Genomic DNA, 13138 nt, shown 5'->3' with positions numbered 1-13138 from the left:
GTGAATCGCCAGGTTTACACACTTCACAGCACTCACCATAGCACACACCCTCCCCTATGTCCATAACCCCATCCCCCTTCTCCCAACCCCCCTCCCCCCAGCAACCCTCAGTTTGTTTTGTGAGATTAAGAGTCACTTATGGTTTGTCTCCCTCCCAATCCCATCTTGTTTCATTTATTCTTCTCCTACCCCCTTTCTCTAAAACTTTCTATTGACAACTGACTGCTGAGGTATTCCCAAGAACACAGTTCTAACAACCTGAGTTCTAACCTTTCCACTTCCTGGTTGTGCATCCTTGGCCAGGTCATGTCACTTCTCCAAGGTCAATTGCTCTGAGGAAATAAAGGTAGAAAAGCACAGTTGTTAAGAGAAGGGATTTACTTCTACTCTTGAACATACTGTTGGACAAATTATTTTACCTCTTTCATCAAGCATAGACAGAAATCATCAAATAGCGTATGTCTCATTGGGTCATTGAAGAGATTAATAATAGGGCACTGTATATGCAGAAATTTGCTATCAGTTTTACATATAATATCAATGTTTCTACGTCAGTGTGTGGTTGTTCAATTTAAACCAGCTGTTTGTATATGAACGTTCTTTATAAACTGTAAAACTACGTACAAACATTAGATAAGACGATGATGAAGGTGATGATGGAGCAGTTCCTCCAAAATTTAATGGAGGTTTCTATAAAGATTTCAGTGGTGGACAATATGACCAAAGAGAAAAGTTCCTGAGCCTGAAATCTGGATGAGGTTAGGGTCAGAATGTAGTCTTAGCATCAGTTGGTTCTCTGTTTAGCCTCTCCACTGGGCAGCCCTCCCCCTGGTTGCCTCCACTGCACAATGTCCATAACTACACTGGAAACATTCTTGTGCTGGTTAGTCTCCATATCCCTTTACCCCAAATCCATTCACTCCTCTACTGTGCCCTGGGAGTCTGACCTCTATGGACTACACAACCCAGAATCCATTGCCTTCTGGCTTCTGTTGGATTTAGAGCGTGAGAGGCATGGCAGGGGAGTAGTTGTTGGGAGGAGATAGAGGTTGGGTATCTACTCTCTCTTCTGCCTTTCTGCTCCATCCCAGTTCTGGCAGGGGCAGTATTCCTCCATGGCCACAGCTCCTGGCAGGTGGCTTTCTCCCATAGCTCTTTGCTCTTGTGGGGCTCTGGTGACCCTGATTTCTCCCTTCCTTTTTCAGGAGTCGGGACAGTAATCATCTCTTCTGTTGATAGACCTGTTGTTTCACTAGCTCTTTTTGGTTCCTTAACCTCTGTATGTCTCTTGAAATAATCCTTTCATTAAACCACCGTCTGGAAGTGCTTTGAGGGTGCCATCTATTTCCACCTAGAAGACTGACTAATACATGTCTTCATTTGTGTTTTCTCTGCACTCTCACTTATAACAAATTAAGCAGAGACACAGATTCTGTCTTAGGTTAGGCCACACAGTTAAGAAATGGATCAAGCTCAGATTCTTCGGGCTACCTTTAAAAAAAAAAAAAAAACCCAATCATTTCTTAATGGATACACACCATAAAATTCACTCACTCTAAGTGTACAAATGAATGATTCAGAGAAGACTCACAGAGTTGGGCAACCATCAGCACAACCCAGTTCTAGAACATTCTCATCACCCCAGAAGCCCCTCACAACCCCTTTGCAGTTCATTTCTCATTCTGACCCCCCCGCTTCACCCCAGGCAACCACTTTGTCTCTATAGATTTTCCTTTTCTGGACATTTAATGTAAACAGAATGACATGTGGTCTTTCTATCTGATTTCTCTCACTTCGTGTAATTACTTTGAGACTCATCTGTGTTGTCCTATCAACGCTTCATTCCTTCTACTGCTGCGTAGTATCCATCATCTGGAAATACACAATTTGTGTAGCCATTTATCACTTGATGAACACTGGGGATGTCCCCACTGTTTGGCTGTTATTAATACCGCTGCCTAAACATTTGCATCTGAGTCTTTGTGCGGACACATGCCTTCATTTCTCTTGGGTGTAGTCTAAGAATGGAACTGCTGGGTCATATGGTAACTCACCATTTAACTTTTTGATTTTTGAGAACTGCCAAACTGCTTTTCACAGAGGCTGTATCATTTTCTAGTCTCCCCAGCGCTGTGTGAGGGCTCTGTTTCCTCCCGTCCTCGCCCACACTTGTTTTCTGCCTCTTCAAGCCATCCTGGTGGGTGTGAAGTGGTATCTCATTGTGATTTTATTTTGTATTTCTTTAATGACTAATAATGTTAAGCCTCATGTCATGTGTTATTAGCCATTGGTCTCTCTTTCTGAAGACATGTCTATTCAGAGCCTTTGCCCATTTTTTTAGTTTTCATTGGGCTGTTGTAAAAGTTCATTACAAAGTCTAGGTGTACAAGTTTTTTATCAGATGTATGACTTCCCAGGAGAACTAAAGTGCCCCTTCTTCCTTCTCTATAGATTTATTTTGCCAGTTGTGCATTTGGAACAGAGGACATCAGGACCTCAGGGGGCTACTTCCACCTGGCTAATATCTTCTATGGCCTTAAAAAGTTGGACCTGGCAGACACCTTGTACACCAAGGTGAGCTGGGGAATATGGGAATGGAGCCTTGGTACTTTGGCCTTCTAAGTTACGACTGGTGTCAGACCATTCATGAGAAACTTGAGGCTCAGAGAGATGAAATGACTTGCCCAAGATCACACAGTCTGATACATGATATATTCCACTTTCCTTTCTTCCTGTTTCTCCACAAGCAAAATAGTCTAGGCTCAGATCTGCTCTCCCAACAGGTCTCTGAGATCTGGAGTAAATACTTGAACGATCGCTACCAGGTGCTCTCGCGGGTTCGCATCCAGCAGATAGACTTACTGGGCAAACGATTTGAGACCGACACTGGCCTGGGTAAGTGGCAGCTCTCCCTGGAAAGCAGAGCAGTGACTTCATCCTTCCTAATCCACAGATCTTGTCCCCATGAGGAAGAGCCACTTTCCCTGTTGTGGAGCACATCGGTGCCATCTTCTGTATTTTGCTGATGAGGCCACGGAGACGGGAGGAGTCAAAAAGATTCCACCGGTGTTGGGAAAAATTCAGATCCCTGGCACCACACACAGCCTTTCTGGGGGGATCATCAGGGACAGATGTGGAGAGAGAAAGACCCACCAGAGCCCCCCGTGATTTCTACCGTGCCTCTGCTTCTGATGTGTTATTCCTCCAAGGCACATAAGCCAGGGTAAACTCTCTGAAGAAGTCACACTACTCATTTGTTCTGGTGCCTTCTCCTCTTCCTTTACTGGACAGTGAACTTCTCAGTGGCAGAGCTGGGTGTCATCCCTGTCTCTGTCCCCAGGCTCAGCAAAGGGTGAGTGCCGCACAGCATCATTCCCTCTGAGCTAGTAAAAAGGGACAGAGGACCTAGTTTCTGCTCAAAAGACACATACAGTATGGTTGATGGGATGGAACCTAGTTGAAATAAAAGGAAATTCCTACCAAATACACATTATATTCCAAGCTGAGTCCCAGAAGGAAGAGATGAGTACAGTTGGATGGTGTTGAAGAGGGAAGACTTTTTGGAGGAGAGGTTTTGAGCTAAGATTTTTAAAAATGAACAAATTTGTTGAGTTTTCTCTCATTATAAAAGTGGCTTATGTTAGAGGCACCTGGGTGGCTCAGTCGGTTAAGCATCTGTCTTCAGCTCAGGTCATGACCCCAGGGTCCTGGGATCAAGCCCTGCATCGGGCTCCCTACTTGCTGGGCAGCCTGCTTCTCCTGCCAGCGCTTGTGCTCACTCTCTCAAATAAATAAATAAATGTTTTAAAGTGGTGTGTGTTAAAGCAGAAAACTTGGAAATCATAGACATCCAAAGGCAGCCAACCTTAGCATTATGGTGTATGTCCTTTCTGTCTTCTTCTCTAAGCATGGTATCTAAAGAGTGCTTATAAGCACCTGCCCCAAATAACTCATAATAAGTCAATAAGGGGTCATGAGAGTAGGACCTGAAGATGCTCAGAGGAAGAATAAGTGGACTCACTTGGGGGGAAGCAGAAAGGCCCAGGTGCTCAAGCACCCTTGGGTTTGGGAGAGGATTAAGTTACTGGCTGCTAGCAGTCCCGGGGGCTCTTGCTCTCCAGCTGAAGCTGAGTGAGACCCAAGGAATCCCGCTGTGACAGCTTCCTGCACTGGGGGCCTAAGAAATGAAGAGTTTGGGACTCTAAAAGAGACAAACCGTAGCTACCTTGAGACCTGTGGGGGTGAGCAGGGTTATGCAGAGCTGCTGGAACTGCCGGGCTTCCTACTCACACGTGGTGAGGAACCTGCTGTGCTTTGTGCCGAGGGCCGGTGCCCTGACAGTTCCAGGCTCACCCTTCAGGGGAGACCCCACAGCCCCCCACGGCCTGCTTCTTCGTTCCAACTTCCTTCTTTACCATTGCAGATGAAGCCCAGGAAGCAGAAGCCATTCAGATCCTGACTTCAATCTGGAACATTCGAGAAACTACATCCGACACAGCCCCCCAAAAAACGATCTTTGTTCTGAAAACCCTGTTCATGCTTTACTACCTGATGATGAATTCTTCAAAGGCAAGTGTTCCCAGAAAAGCATCCTGTCGAAAATGGAGGTAGAAATTCCTCTAGTTGAATTTGGCTGTGTTTTGCCCAGTTGCACGGGCTTTTGCCCTCTGAGTAAGCTGCCATTTTAAAGCAGTCTGGATGCTCGAGATGTTTCTCATTTGTTGAGTCCCACTGCGTCATGGAAACTGCATTGTCTTCTTTCCTAGGGACATGCCCATCACTAGCCTAAGTACTTCCCATGCACTATCTTTTATGTAATTGTCAGGCCAACTTCCTGAAGCAGGTATTGTATTATTCCCACTTTACAGATAAGGAAACTGAGGCACACAGAATTGTTTGCCCAATTTCTTCTGGAGGAGGGGAAGTCACAATAAACAAGGGACAATGCATAATATAATTTCAGATAGTGAATAGCGCTTCAAAGAAAAAGAAAAGCAGGCAAGGAGAGAGAAAGAGAGGGAGGCCTGGCTGGAGGAGGCCTTTCTGTGTGAGTGTCATGGAAAATCTAGGATTCCCTTCCCCCCTCCCTCCCTCCCTCTCTCCCTTTCTTCAGCAAACTTTACTAAGCACCTACTGTATGCCAAGACCTAGAGGAGTTCACAGCCCGCGGGTTATAATTGAGTGTTATAGTGAAGACCAGGGCACCATCTGGGTTGGGGTAAGAGTGCTTAGGGAACAGGGAAACATTTCCAATGAATTTCCAAGCTTATACTGGACAAAATCTGTTTCCTCCAGTTCAGGGTCCACTTTTCCACATGAACTCAAGGAAGTCCTCACCCTAAGGCATGTGTGAAAGATGTTCAATCTACAAGAGGTCCTTAGAGAATAGAGACGCATCAAGGTTGACACCTCACTTCCTTTAGGTCTTTACTCAGCTGTCTTCTCCTCGAAGCTTTCCCTGGGCCCGCATTGAAAGCTACAAAACCCCGCTAACGCCACTAGTGCTTCCCAGCCCCCTTTTCTACTTTATTTTTGTCTTTAACATGTATCCCTATTGAAGATACGATGGTGTTTTACTTGCTTGTCTTGTTTATTGCTTCTTCCCACACTGTGTCGTAAGTTCCACGAGGGGGGGAATTTCGACCTGTGATCACAGTACCCGGAACATAGTAGCCATGTAATAAATATTTATTGGGAGGTGCCTGGGTGGCCCAGTCAGTTAAGCATCTGACTCCAGCTCGAGTCATGACCCTGGGATCCTGAGATCAAGTCCTGCATCGGGCTCCATGCTCCTTGTGGGGCGTGCTGCTCCCCTGCTTGTGTGCTCTCTCTTTCTGTCAAATAAGTGAATAAAATCTTTAAATAAAACAAATAAATAAATATTTATTGGAAGGAAGGAAGAGAGGGTGAAGGAGGGAGGGAAAGAAGAGCCAGCCCAGAGGCTGTCCCAGGATATCCTGTGAGACCTCCGTCCCAGTGAAAACTCTGGACCACATGCCCTCAGGATGGCCCCAGGATGGCCCTTATCACATCGTCTCCCAGAGTTGCTTCAGAGGGTCCCTTAGCAGAGGTCTCACTCTGCTAAGAAGGTGTACTAATTTTTAGTTTGTCAAGCCAGGTGGGTTTTCCTGGTCCCCCATGCCCCAACCAGCACATGTGTGGCTAGCTGTAAGGACCTGGGGGGTGGTCCCACATTTCCAACAAGAGCTCAGTGGCTGGTGTGAGAAGTGGAGGGGTCCTTTCCTGTGTTTCTGGGTTGAGCAGAGATGGGGCTTCCCCATGTAAAGCTTTCCTATGACAATTTCTCTTTGTAACTGCGATTCTATTCCAGGCACAAGAATATGCCACGAGAGCCTTCAGTCTGGCCAAAGAACAGAATCTCAGTGTCCACGAACAGGACGCCATTGAAGAGTTACTAAGTCTTATCTCAGCTGAGGAAGCTCATCCCATTACTTAGTGACCCATGATCTCAGCACCAGGGGGCTGTTCAAGGGGCTACTGAACGTCTAAAATATACCAGTTTGCACAACTGCTTTGAGGTATCACGACTTGCTCACACCAACCCCCCTGCCCTTTTCCCCTGGGCCTGCCCACATAGCCATGTTTTTATTCTTGCACAGAATATGTGAGGAAATGTAGAGCTTTAGGCATAGAAATCAGTAAAAGTGATCTTTATCATGACCTTTGTACTTGGCTTCCTATGACTTTGTATGACTTCGAGTAATGTGCTCTCAGCTCATTAATACGGTACTTGGAATTAAACCACAAACAGTTTATGTTTACCAGAAGCCACCCAGGTCTTTGCCACAGAAGGGTGTGGGAGATACAGGTATATTAGACCAAAGTTTTCCCATTCTGCTGGAATTAAGTTAGCATTAATCTGAGGTAGATTGTGATTTAAATGTCCATTATAGTTCCTAGAGCAATCACCAAGAAAATTACTCTGCAAAATAGTTATAAAGCGACAAATTAAAATGGTGCACTAGAGGGGCGCCTGGGTTGCTCAGTTGGTTAAGTGGCTGCCTTAGCCTCAGGTCATGATCCAGGGTCCTGGGATGGAGTCCTGCATCAGACTCTCTGCTCAGCAGGGAGTGCTTCTCCCTCTGCCTCTGCCTCTGCTCTTGCTCTCTCTCTCTCTCTCTCTCTGACAAATAAATAAAATTAAAAAAAAAAAAAGAATAACAGATCATGAAAAATAAACGTTTAACAAAGTAAATACTTTGAACGATTACTTGAATGGCAGACCATGTCATCAGTTTGTCCAATAGAAAACTTATGTCTTTTCTGGTTTTCATCAATATTGATGGCAATGTGATGGAGATAAATATTTTAATAGATTTTAATATATGCCCACACAAACATACAGTTTCGGTAAGTAACAAATGCTTAAATAAATACTAGCAGTCTTTAAAAGCATATGGACAGGGGCGCCTGGGTAGCTCAGTGGGTTAAGCCTCTGCCTTCGGCTCAGGTCATGGTCTCAGGGTCCTGGGATCGAGCCCCGCGTTTGGCTCTCTGCTCAGCAGGGAGCCTGCTTCCCCCCCTCTCTCTGCCTGCCTCTCTGCCTACTTGTGATCTCTCTCTCTGTGTCAAATAAATAAATAAATAAAAACTTTAAAAAAAAAAAGCATATGGACAAGGTTACTACTGAAACCAGGTTATGAACCTGGGATTATAGATCATAAAATTGTTGTGCTTTGCTTGCAAACCTTTGTAAGGATTGTAGATCCCCCAGAACATCTTAATGAACAAGGCAGTGACAAAAGGCTATTCCCAGTTCGAGAGTCAGGTTTCCCTACAAGAAACAAAAGTGTACATGGGGGAATGCGGAAGATAGCAGCCCAAAGTGAATACCGGAGTCTCGGTTTACTTTGTTCTGGTTTGAGCAGGCCGTTGGCATCGCGCCCTCAGGCGAGGGGCCCTGGAATCCAAGAGGGTCTGTGAAGGGAGAAGAGCGCGCATTCAGACTGGGGCAAGGCGAGTTTGAGGAACTGGTGAGACATTCCAGGAGAGATGAAAAGGGTGTGCAGTCTGACATTAAGAAACTGAGGTTCAAGAGAGAAATTTGAGAGTATGACGCAGATGGTAGTGAATACCAGGGAAATAGAGATCACCTACGGAAGAGAAGAGAGACAAGGAAATGGCCCCAAACAGAAGGATTAATGGAACGAACCCAGCAGAGGAGGCTGACATAATTTCAGATTTCTCCAGGCTGTTCATGCAAAAAAATCCCCTTGTACCTTTTACCCGGATTCCCCAAATGTTAACATTTTATCACACTTTCTTTATCATTTTTCCTCTCTATATATTCACTGTTTTCCAAACCATTGGAAAGTAAGTTGCAGACCTGATACCCCTTTACCCGATACACCAAGCCTGAATGTTCATTTTCTAAAAACAAGGACATGCTCATCAGTACAATCATCAAAATCAGGAAATTAACATGGATATGACACCGTCAGATAATAAAACACACACCTTATTCCAGATTTCACCAACTATCTTCACGTTCTTTGTAGCCAAAGAAAATCCCCGAGCAGGCGGGGCATCAGCCGGCCAGAGGGGATGGGACGTGCTGCTGCTCAGATGTTCCGTCATGTATCCCAGGAGGAATGCAGCCAAAATTTTCTAACACACAAAGAGGCCCAGGCTCTTTGGGAGATCTGAAGAGCTGGATTCCCCGAGGCTGGTAGAAGAGGGAATCCTTGGGAGATGCCTCTTCCCTGATTTAGGAAACCCCTGCGGGGAAAGGACACAGCATAGGAGAAGCCGTGGAGCGGGCCATCCCAAGACGGCCAGGCACCTCCAGTGGCTTGGGGGCTGGGTGAGTCTCAGGGGAAGACCCCGGGACCCTGAGCAATAGGGGAAGGGCTTCCTGGACTTGTCCTTGAGGAGAGGAAACCCCAAGATCCAACGGCTTGGGAAGGTGTCTGGAGCCAGCTGGTGCCCCTCCAGTGGTGTCTCCGCTGTGGGCATGGTTTCTGTCGGAGCCAGTCAGGAGGGCCAGGAACCAGTCACCACCCTTTCTTTTCTTTTCTTTTTTCTTTTTTAATTTTTTATTTTTTATTAACATATAATGTATTATTAGCCCCAGGGGTACAGGTCTGTGAATCGCCAGGTTTACACTCTTCACTAACCCTAGCACATACCCTCCCCAATGTCCATAACCCAACCACCCTCTCCCAACCACCCTCTCCCTGGAAACCCTCAGTTTGTTTTGTGACATTAAGAGTCTCTTATGGTTTGTCTCCCTCCTGATCCCATCTTGTTTCATTTATTCTTTTCCAACCCCCCAAACCCCCTACGTTGCATCTCCCCTTCCTCATATGAGGGAGATCATATGATAGTTGTCTTTCTCTGATTGACTTATTTCGCTCAGCATAATACCCTCTAGTTCCATCCACATCGTCGCAAATGGCAAGATTTCATTTCTTTTGATGACTGCATAGTATTCCATTGTATATATGGACCACATCTTCTTTATCCATTATCTGTTGATGGTCATCTAGTTTCTTTCCATAGTTTGGCTATTCAGTCACCAACCTTTCCCTGTACCTCCTGCTGCATCCAATATCATGGTCTACAGGCAGCCAAATGGGGGTTCTTTGTGAAACGATCAGGGGAATTTGACATAGAATGGCAAGTAAATGGTACCAAGGGATTAGTGTTAGTTTTTTTTAGATGTGGTAAAGGCATATGGAAATGTCCTCTTTTTATTTATTTTTTTTTAAAGATTTTATTTATTTATTTGACAGAGAGAGATCACAAGTAGGCAGAGAAGCAGGCAGAGAGAGAGAGAGAGAGAAGCAGGCTCTCTGCCGAGCAGAGAGCCCGATGCGGGACTCGATCCCAGGACCCCGAGATCATGACCTGAGCCGAAGGCAGCGGCCTAACCCACTGAGCCACCCAGGTGCCCCGAAATGTCCTCTTTTTAAAAAGAGATACAGGCTGGGGCTCCTGGGTGGCTCAGTCGGCGATGCATCAGACCTTGATCTCAGCTCAGATCTTGAGCTCAGGGTTGTGAGTTCAAGCCCTGTATTGGGCTCCACATTGGGTGTGGAGCCTACTCAAAAAAAAAAAAAAAAAAAGGAGAAGAAGAAGATGCATGCTCTTGGAGACTGCAGGGGAGAAAGAGATGTGGTGTGTGGGATTTTTTAAATGCATAAAGAAAATAAATGAGTGGATGTAGTAAAAATAGAAAATCTTGGTAATTTAAAATCTAGGTGGTTTACTAAACTATTTCCTCTACTTTTGTGTCCTTTGATTTTCATATAAAATGAAAATAGGGGCACCTGGGTGAATCAGTCGGTTAAGCGTCTACTCTTGGTCATGATCCCAGGGTCCTGGGATCGATTCCCACAAGGGGCTCCCTGCTCAGCGGGGAGCCTGCTTCTCCTTCTCCTTCTGCCACTCCCCCCTGCTTGTGCTCTCTCTCTCTCTCTTTCTCTCTGTGAAATAAATTAAAATCTTTAAAAAACAATAAAATAAAATAAAAAGAATAAAAGGAGATATATAGGGCACATTCCCCAGGGTTTGGGTCAAAGAGCATATGAGTGGTATGACAGTAGCGTCCCCCAAATCATCGATACAGCCATCAAGCATTATTCCTGCCAATCTCTTGCCTCAGGCTAGATTCCCTGACCCTCACAAATTGGGGAACAGCCTTTGTTCAAGGGTCTCAGGCCTGGTGCTGACCAGAGTGTGTTGCTAAAAGGTCTTGTCACTGTTCCCAGGAAGATGTGTGAAGTGCCATGCAAACACAGGTCCCAGTGGGTGACTCGGCCTGACCCAGGAGCCTTCTTCAGGTGGGTCCACAGATTCCTTCTGTCCCCTGGGGCCTGTACGGCGCCACATGGCCATTGCTAATGGCTTCCAGCTCTCATCTGCTTTTCGAATCTCAATTCAAATGTCAGCCCAGGCGAAAGCATGGAGCAGGCCGGTGACAAGCTCATACCATCTGCATTAGTATTTTCCTCCATCATCTTGACAGTTGAGCGCTGGCAATATTACAATTCAGACGCTGTTCTGCGTTTGAAAGGAAAATTATGGTTTTTCAGAGTGCAGCTGGTGTGTGAGTGAATAGGACGGAGTTTCTGTGAAGCTTTTCCTCATTTTATGATATGAAAATAATAAAATGTCGCTTCAGCATGTGGCTCTTGCTTCAAAAGAATAACCAAGAGGCGCAGAGTTTGGGGAACAAAGGCAAACAAAGCATCTTGTTCCACAGTAATCATTTTAATAAAAAGCAAAGACAGCAAAACAATCATTTATAAATGATTTCTTCTCTCTTGGAAAAGTTAACACTGTTGCTGCTGTAGAAACCACTTGGAAATAAGCTCTCTCAGTGCCTACTTAAGATATATTCCTTGTTGGGTCGCCTGGGTGACTCAGTCGTTAAGCATCTGCCTTCAGCTCAGGTCATGATCCCAGAGTCCTGGGATCGAGCCCCGCATCAGGCTCCCTGCTCTGTGGGAAGCCTGCTTCTCCCTCTCCCTCTCCCACTCCCCCAGCTTGTGTTTCCTCTCTTGCTCTCTGTCAAATAAATAAATAAATCTTAAAAAAAAAAAAAAAAGATATATTCCTTGTAGCCCATTTCCAGTTGGCCGGTTACACAGGGAAAATGACAAGTCACTTTCCTGGAGGGAAACTGAGTCCATAGTGAGACAGAACTTGCAAATCACTCCAGAAGCATAGGCGCAAACAAACACATTTCTCACACATGGAAAACAGAGGCAAGACGAAACAAGCAGAGAAGTAGCGTTTTCAAGCCTTTATCTTGGGTCTGTTTTGCGCATTCTACCAGGACACCTGCTTCAAGAAATCCATCACCCAGGCCAACCTCCCCAGAACGAGGTGTTTCAATACTCGTGTGGCTCCATGTCTCTCTTGGCCACCAGGAAGCAGCTGGGTGCTGGTAAATGTTTCACAACCAGCCCACTGGTGGCGGAAACTTGATATGGGGCATCTGCCCATGTCTGGGGGGTAGATATCCCACCAGGGCTGATGTCAAGCCTCCAATGTGATGTCACCGAATGGTGGCCTTGGCAGAGACGCACAGCAGCACGCTGTTCATCCCTTCATTGCAGGGCGTTTCTGCCTCAAGGATACGACAGCATAACCTCGACAGCACAGATAATAGAAAAATGGAGTAAAATAATTGGGAAGTGATGAGCATTGAGTATTTAATGCCTCTGTTTTTAATGTATTTTATTTTTTGAAATATGCTTTCATTGTAGGTGTAAGGACCTGGTTGGCCAGAGGGAGTCATTTTGTGTTTATGTAGTGAATTTAGATTGACTCTATGCAGTAAACTTAGATTGACCCTGGCCCTCCCAGAGGAACTTACTCCCAAAGCCTAGATACAAGGGCGGGTCAGGCCAGGTGAAGACATCCAATCAGTGGGGCACGCATATATCTATTAGGGTAAATTGAAAGTCAATTGGCCACCCGTTGTTACCTAGCAGTTTTTTCTGTGTGTGGCAGACTTAGCATGACTGTGCAGTGTTCTCTGTGTATTGCAATCTCATTGGCCACCTGTGTATAGCCCGGCTAAACTACCTCTATAAAAGTTAGTCTGTGGGGCACCTGGATGGCTCAGTGGGTTGAACCTCTGCCTTCGGCTCAGGTCATGATCTCGGGGTCCTGGGATCGAGCCCCGCATTGGGCTCTCTGCTCAGTACGGAGCCTGCTTCCTCCTCTCTCTCTCTCTCTGCCTGCCTCTCCACCTACTTGAGATTGAAATAAATAATATCTTAAAAAAAAAAAAAAAAGTCTGTGAGGCTGGAAGGGGTCGCCTCTTTGCAAGAGACGGCCCTGACGGGTCAGTTTGATTCCCGATGCTTGGCGCGAAATAAAGCTTTGCTTGACCTTTGCTTTGTATCAGTCTCTCTCCTTTGATTACGGACCCTAACATAGGTTGATATAATTTCTTTTTCTTTTTTTAATGATGGCTGTGTTTAAGAGCCAGCTCACTAAACTCATGATCCCCTCTCCTGGGCCAGTGCGAGTGGGCTCCAGCACCCCGCTGGCACAGGGGGCTCCCCTTCCAGGGGAGACTAGCACACCAGCCACCTGCCGAATCCCATCTTCGCAGACACCTCTGTTGCTTCTGCAGAGGGATGGAGAGCCCCAGCTCCCC

General features: G+C 45.9%; 1 protein-coding gene across 3 annotated transcripts in view; it reads left to right on the top strand.

The window, feature by feature from the left end:
• LOC111143171 (zinc finger MYND-type containing 12) overlaps positions 1–6980 on the top strand; it is a 27222-nt gene extending 20242 nt beyond the window's left edge. For all 3 annotated transcript variants that reach the window (XM_022496684.1, XM_022496686.1, XM_022496685.1), the window contains 4 exons: positions 2452–2574; positions 2784–2895; positions 4424–4569; positions 6332–6980. In XM_022496684.1, the coding sequence (XP_022352392.1) occupies positions 2452–2574; positions 2784–2895; positions 4424–4569; positions 6332–6457 (507 nt within the window). In that variant the 3' untranslated portion in view covers positions 6458–6980. The remainder of the gene's footprint in view (positions 1–2451; positions 2575–2783; positions 2896–4423; positions 4570–6331) is intronic.
• Positions 6981–13138: the final 6158 nt, after the last annotated feature.

This window comes from Enhydra lutris, unplaced genomic scaffold, assembly GCF_002288905.1.
Source record: "Enhydra lutris kenyoni isolate GAN:26980312 unplaced genomic scaffold, ASM228890v2 scaffoldscaffold9, whole genome shotgun sequence".
Classification (NCBI taxonomy): Eukaryota; Metazoa; Chordata; class Mammalia; order Carnivora; family Mustelidae; genus Enhydra; species Enhydra lutris.
The sequence above is the reverse complement of the archived record's forward strand: the minus strand, read 5'-3'. Positions and strand labels throughout refer to the sequence as shown.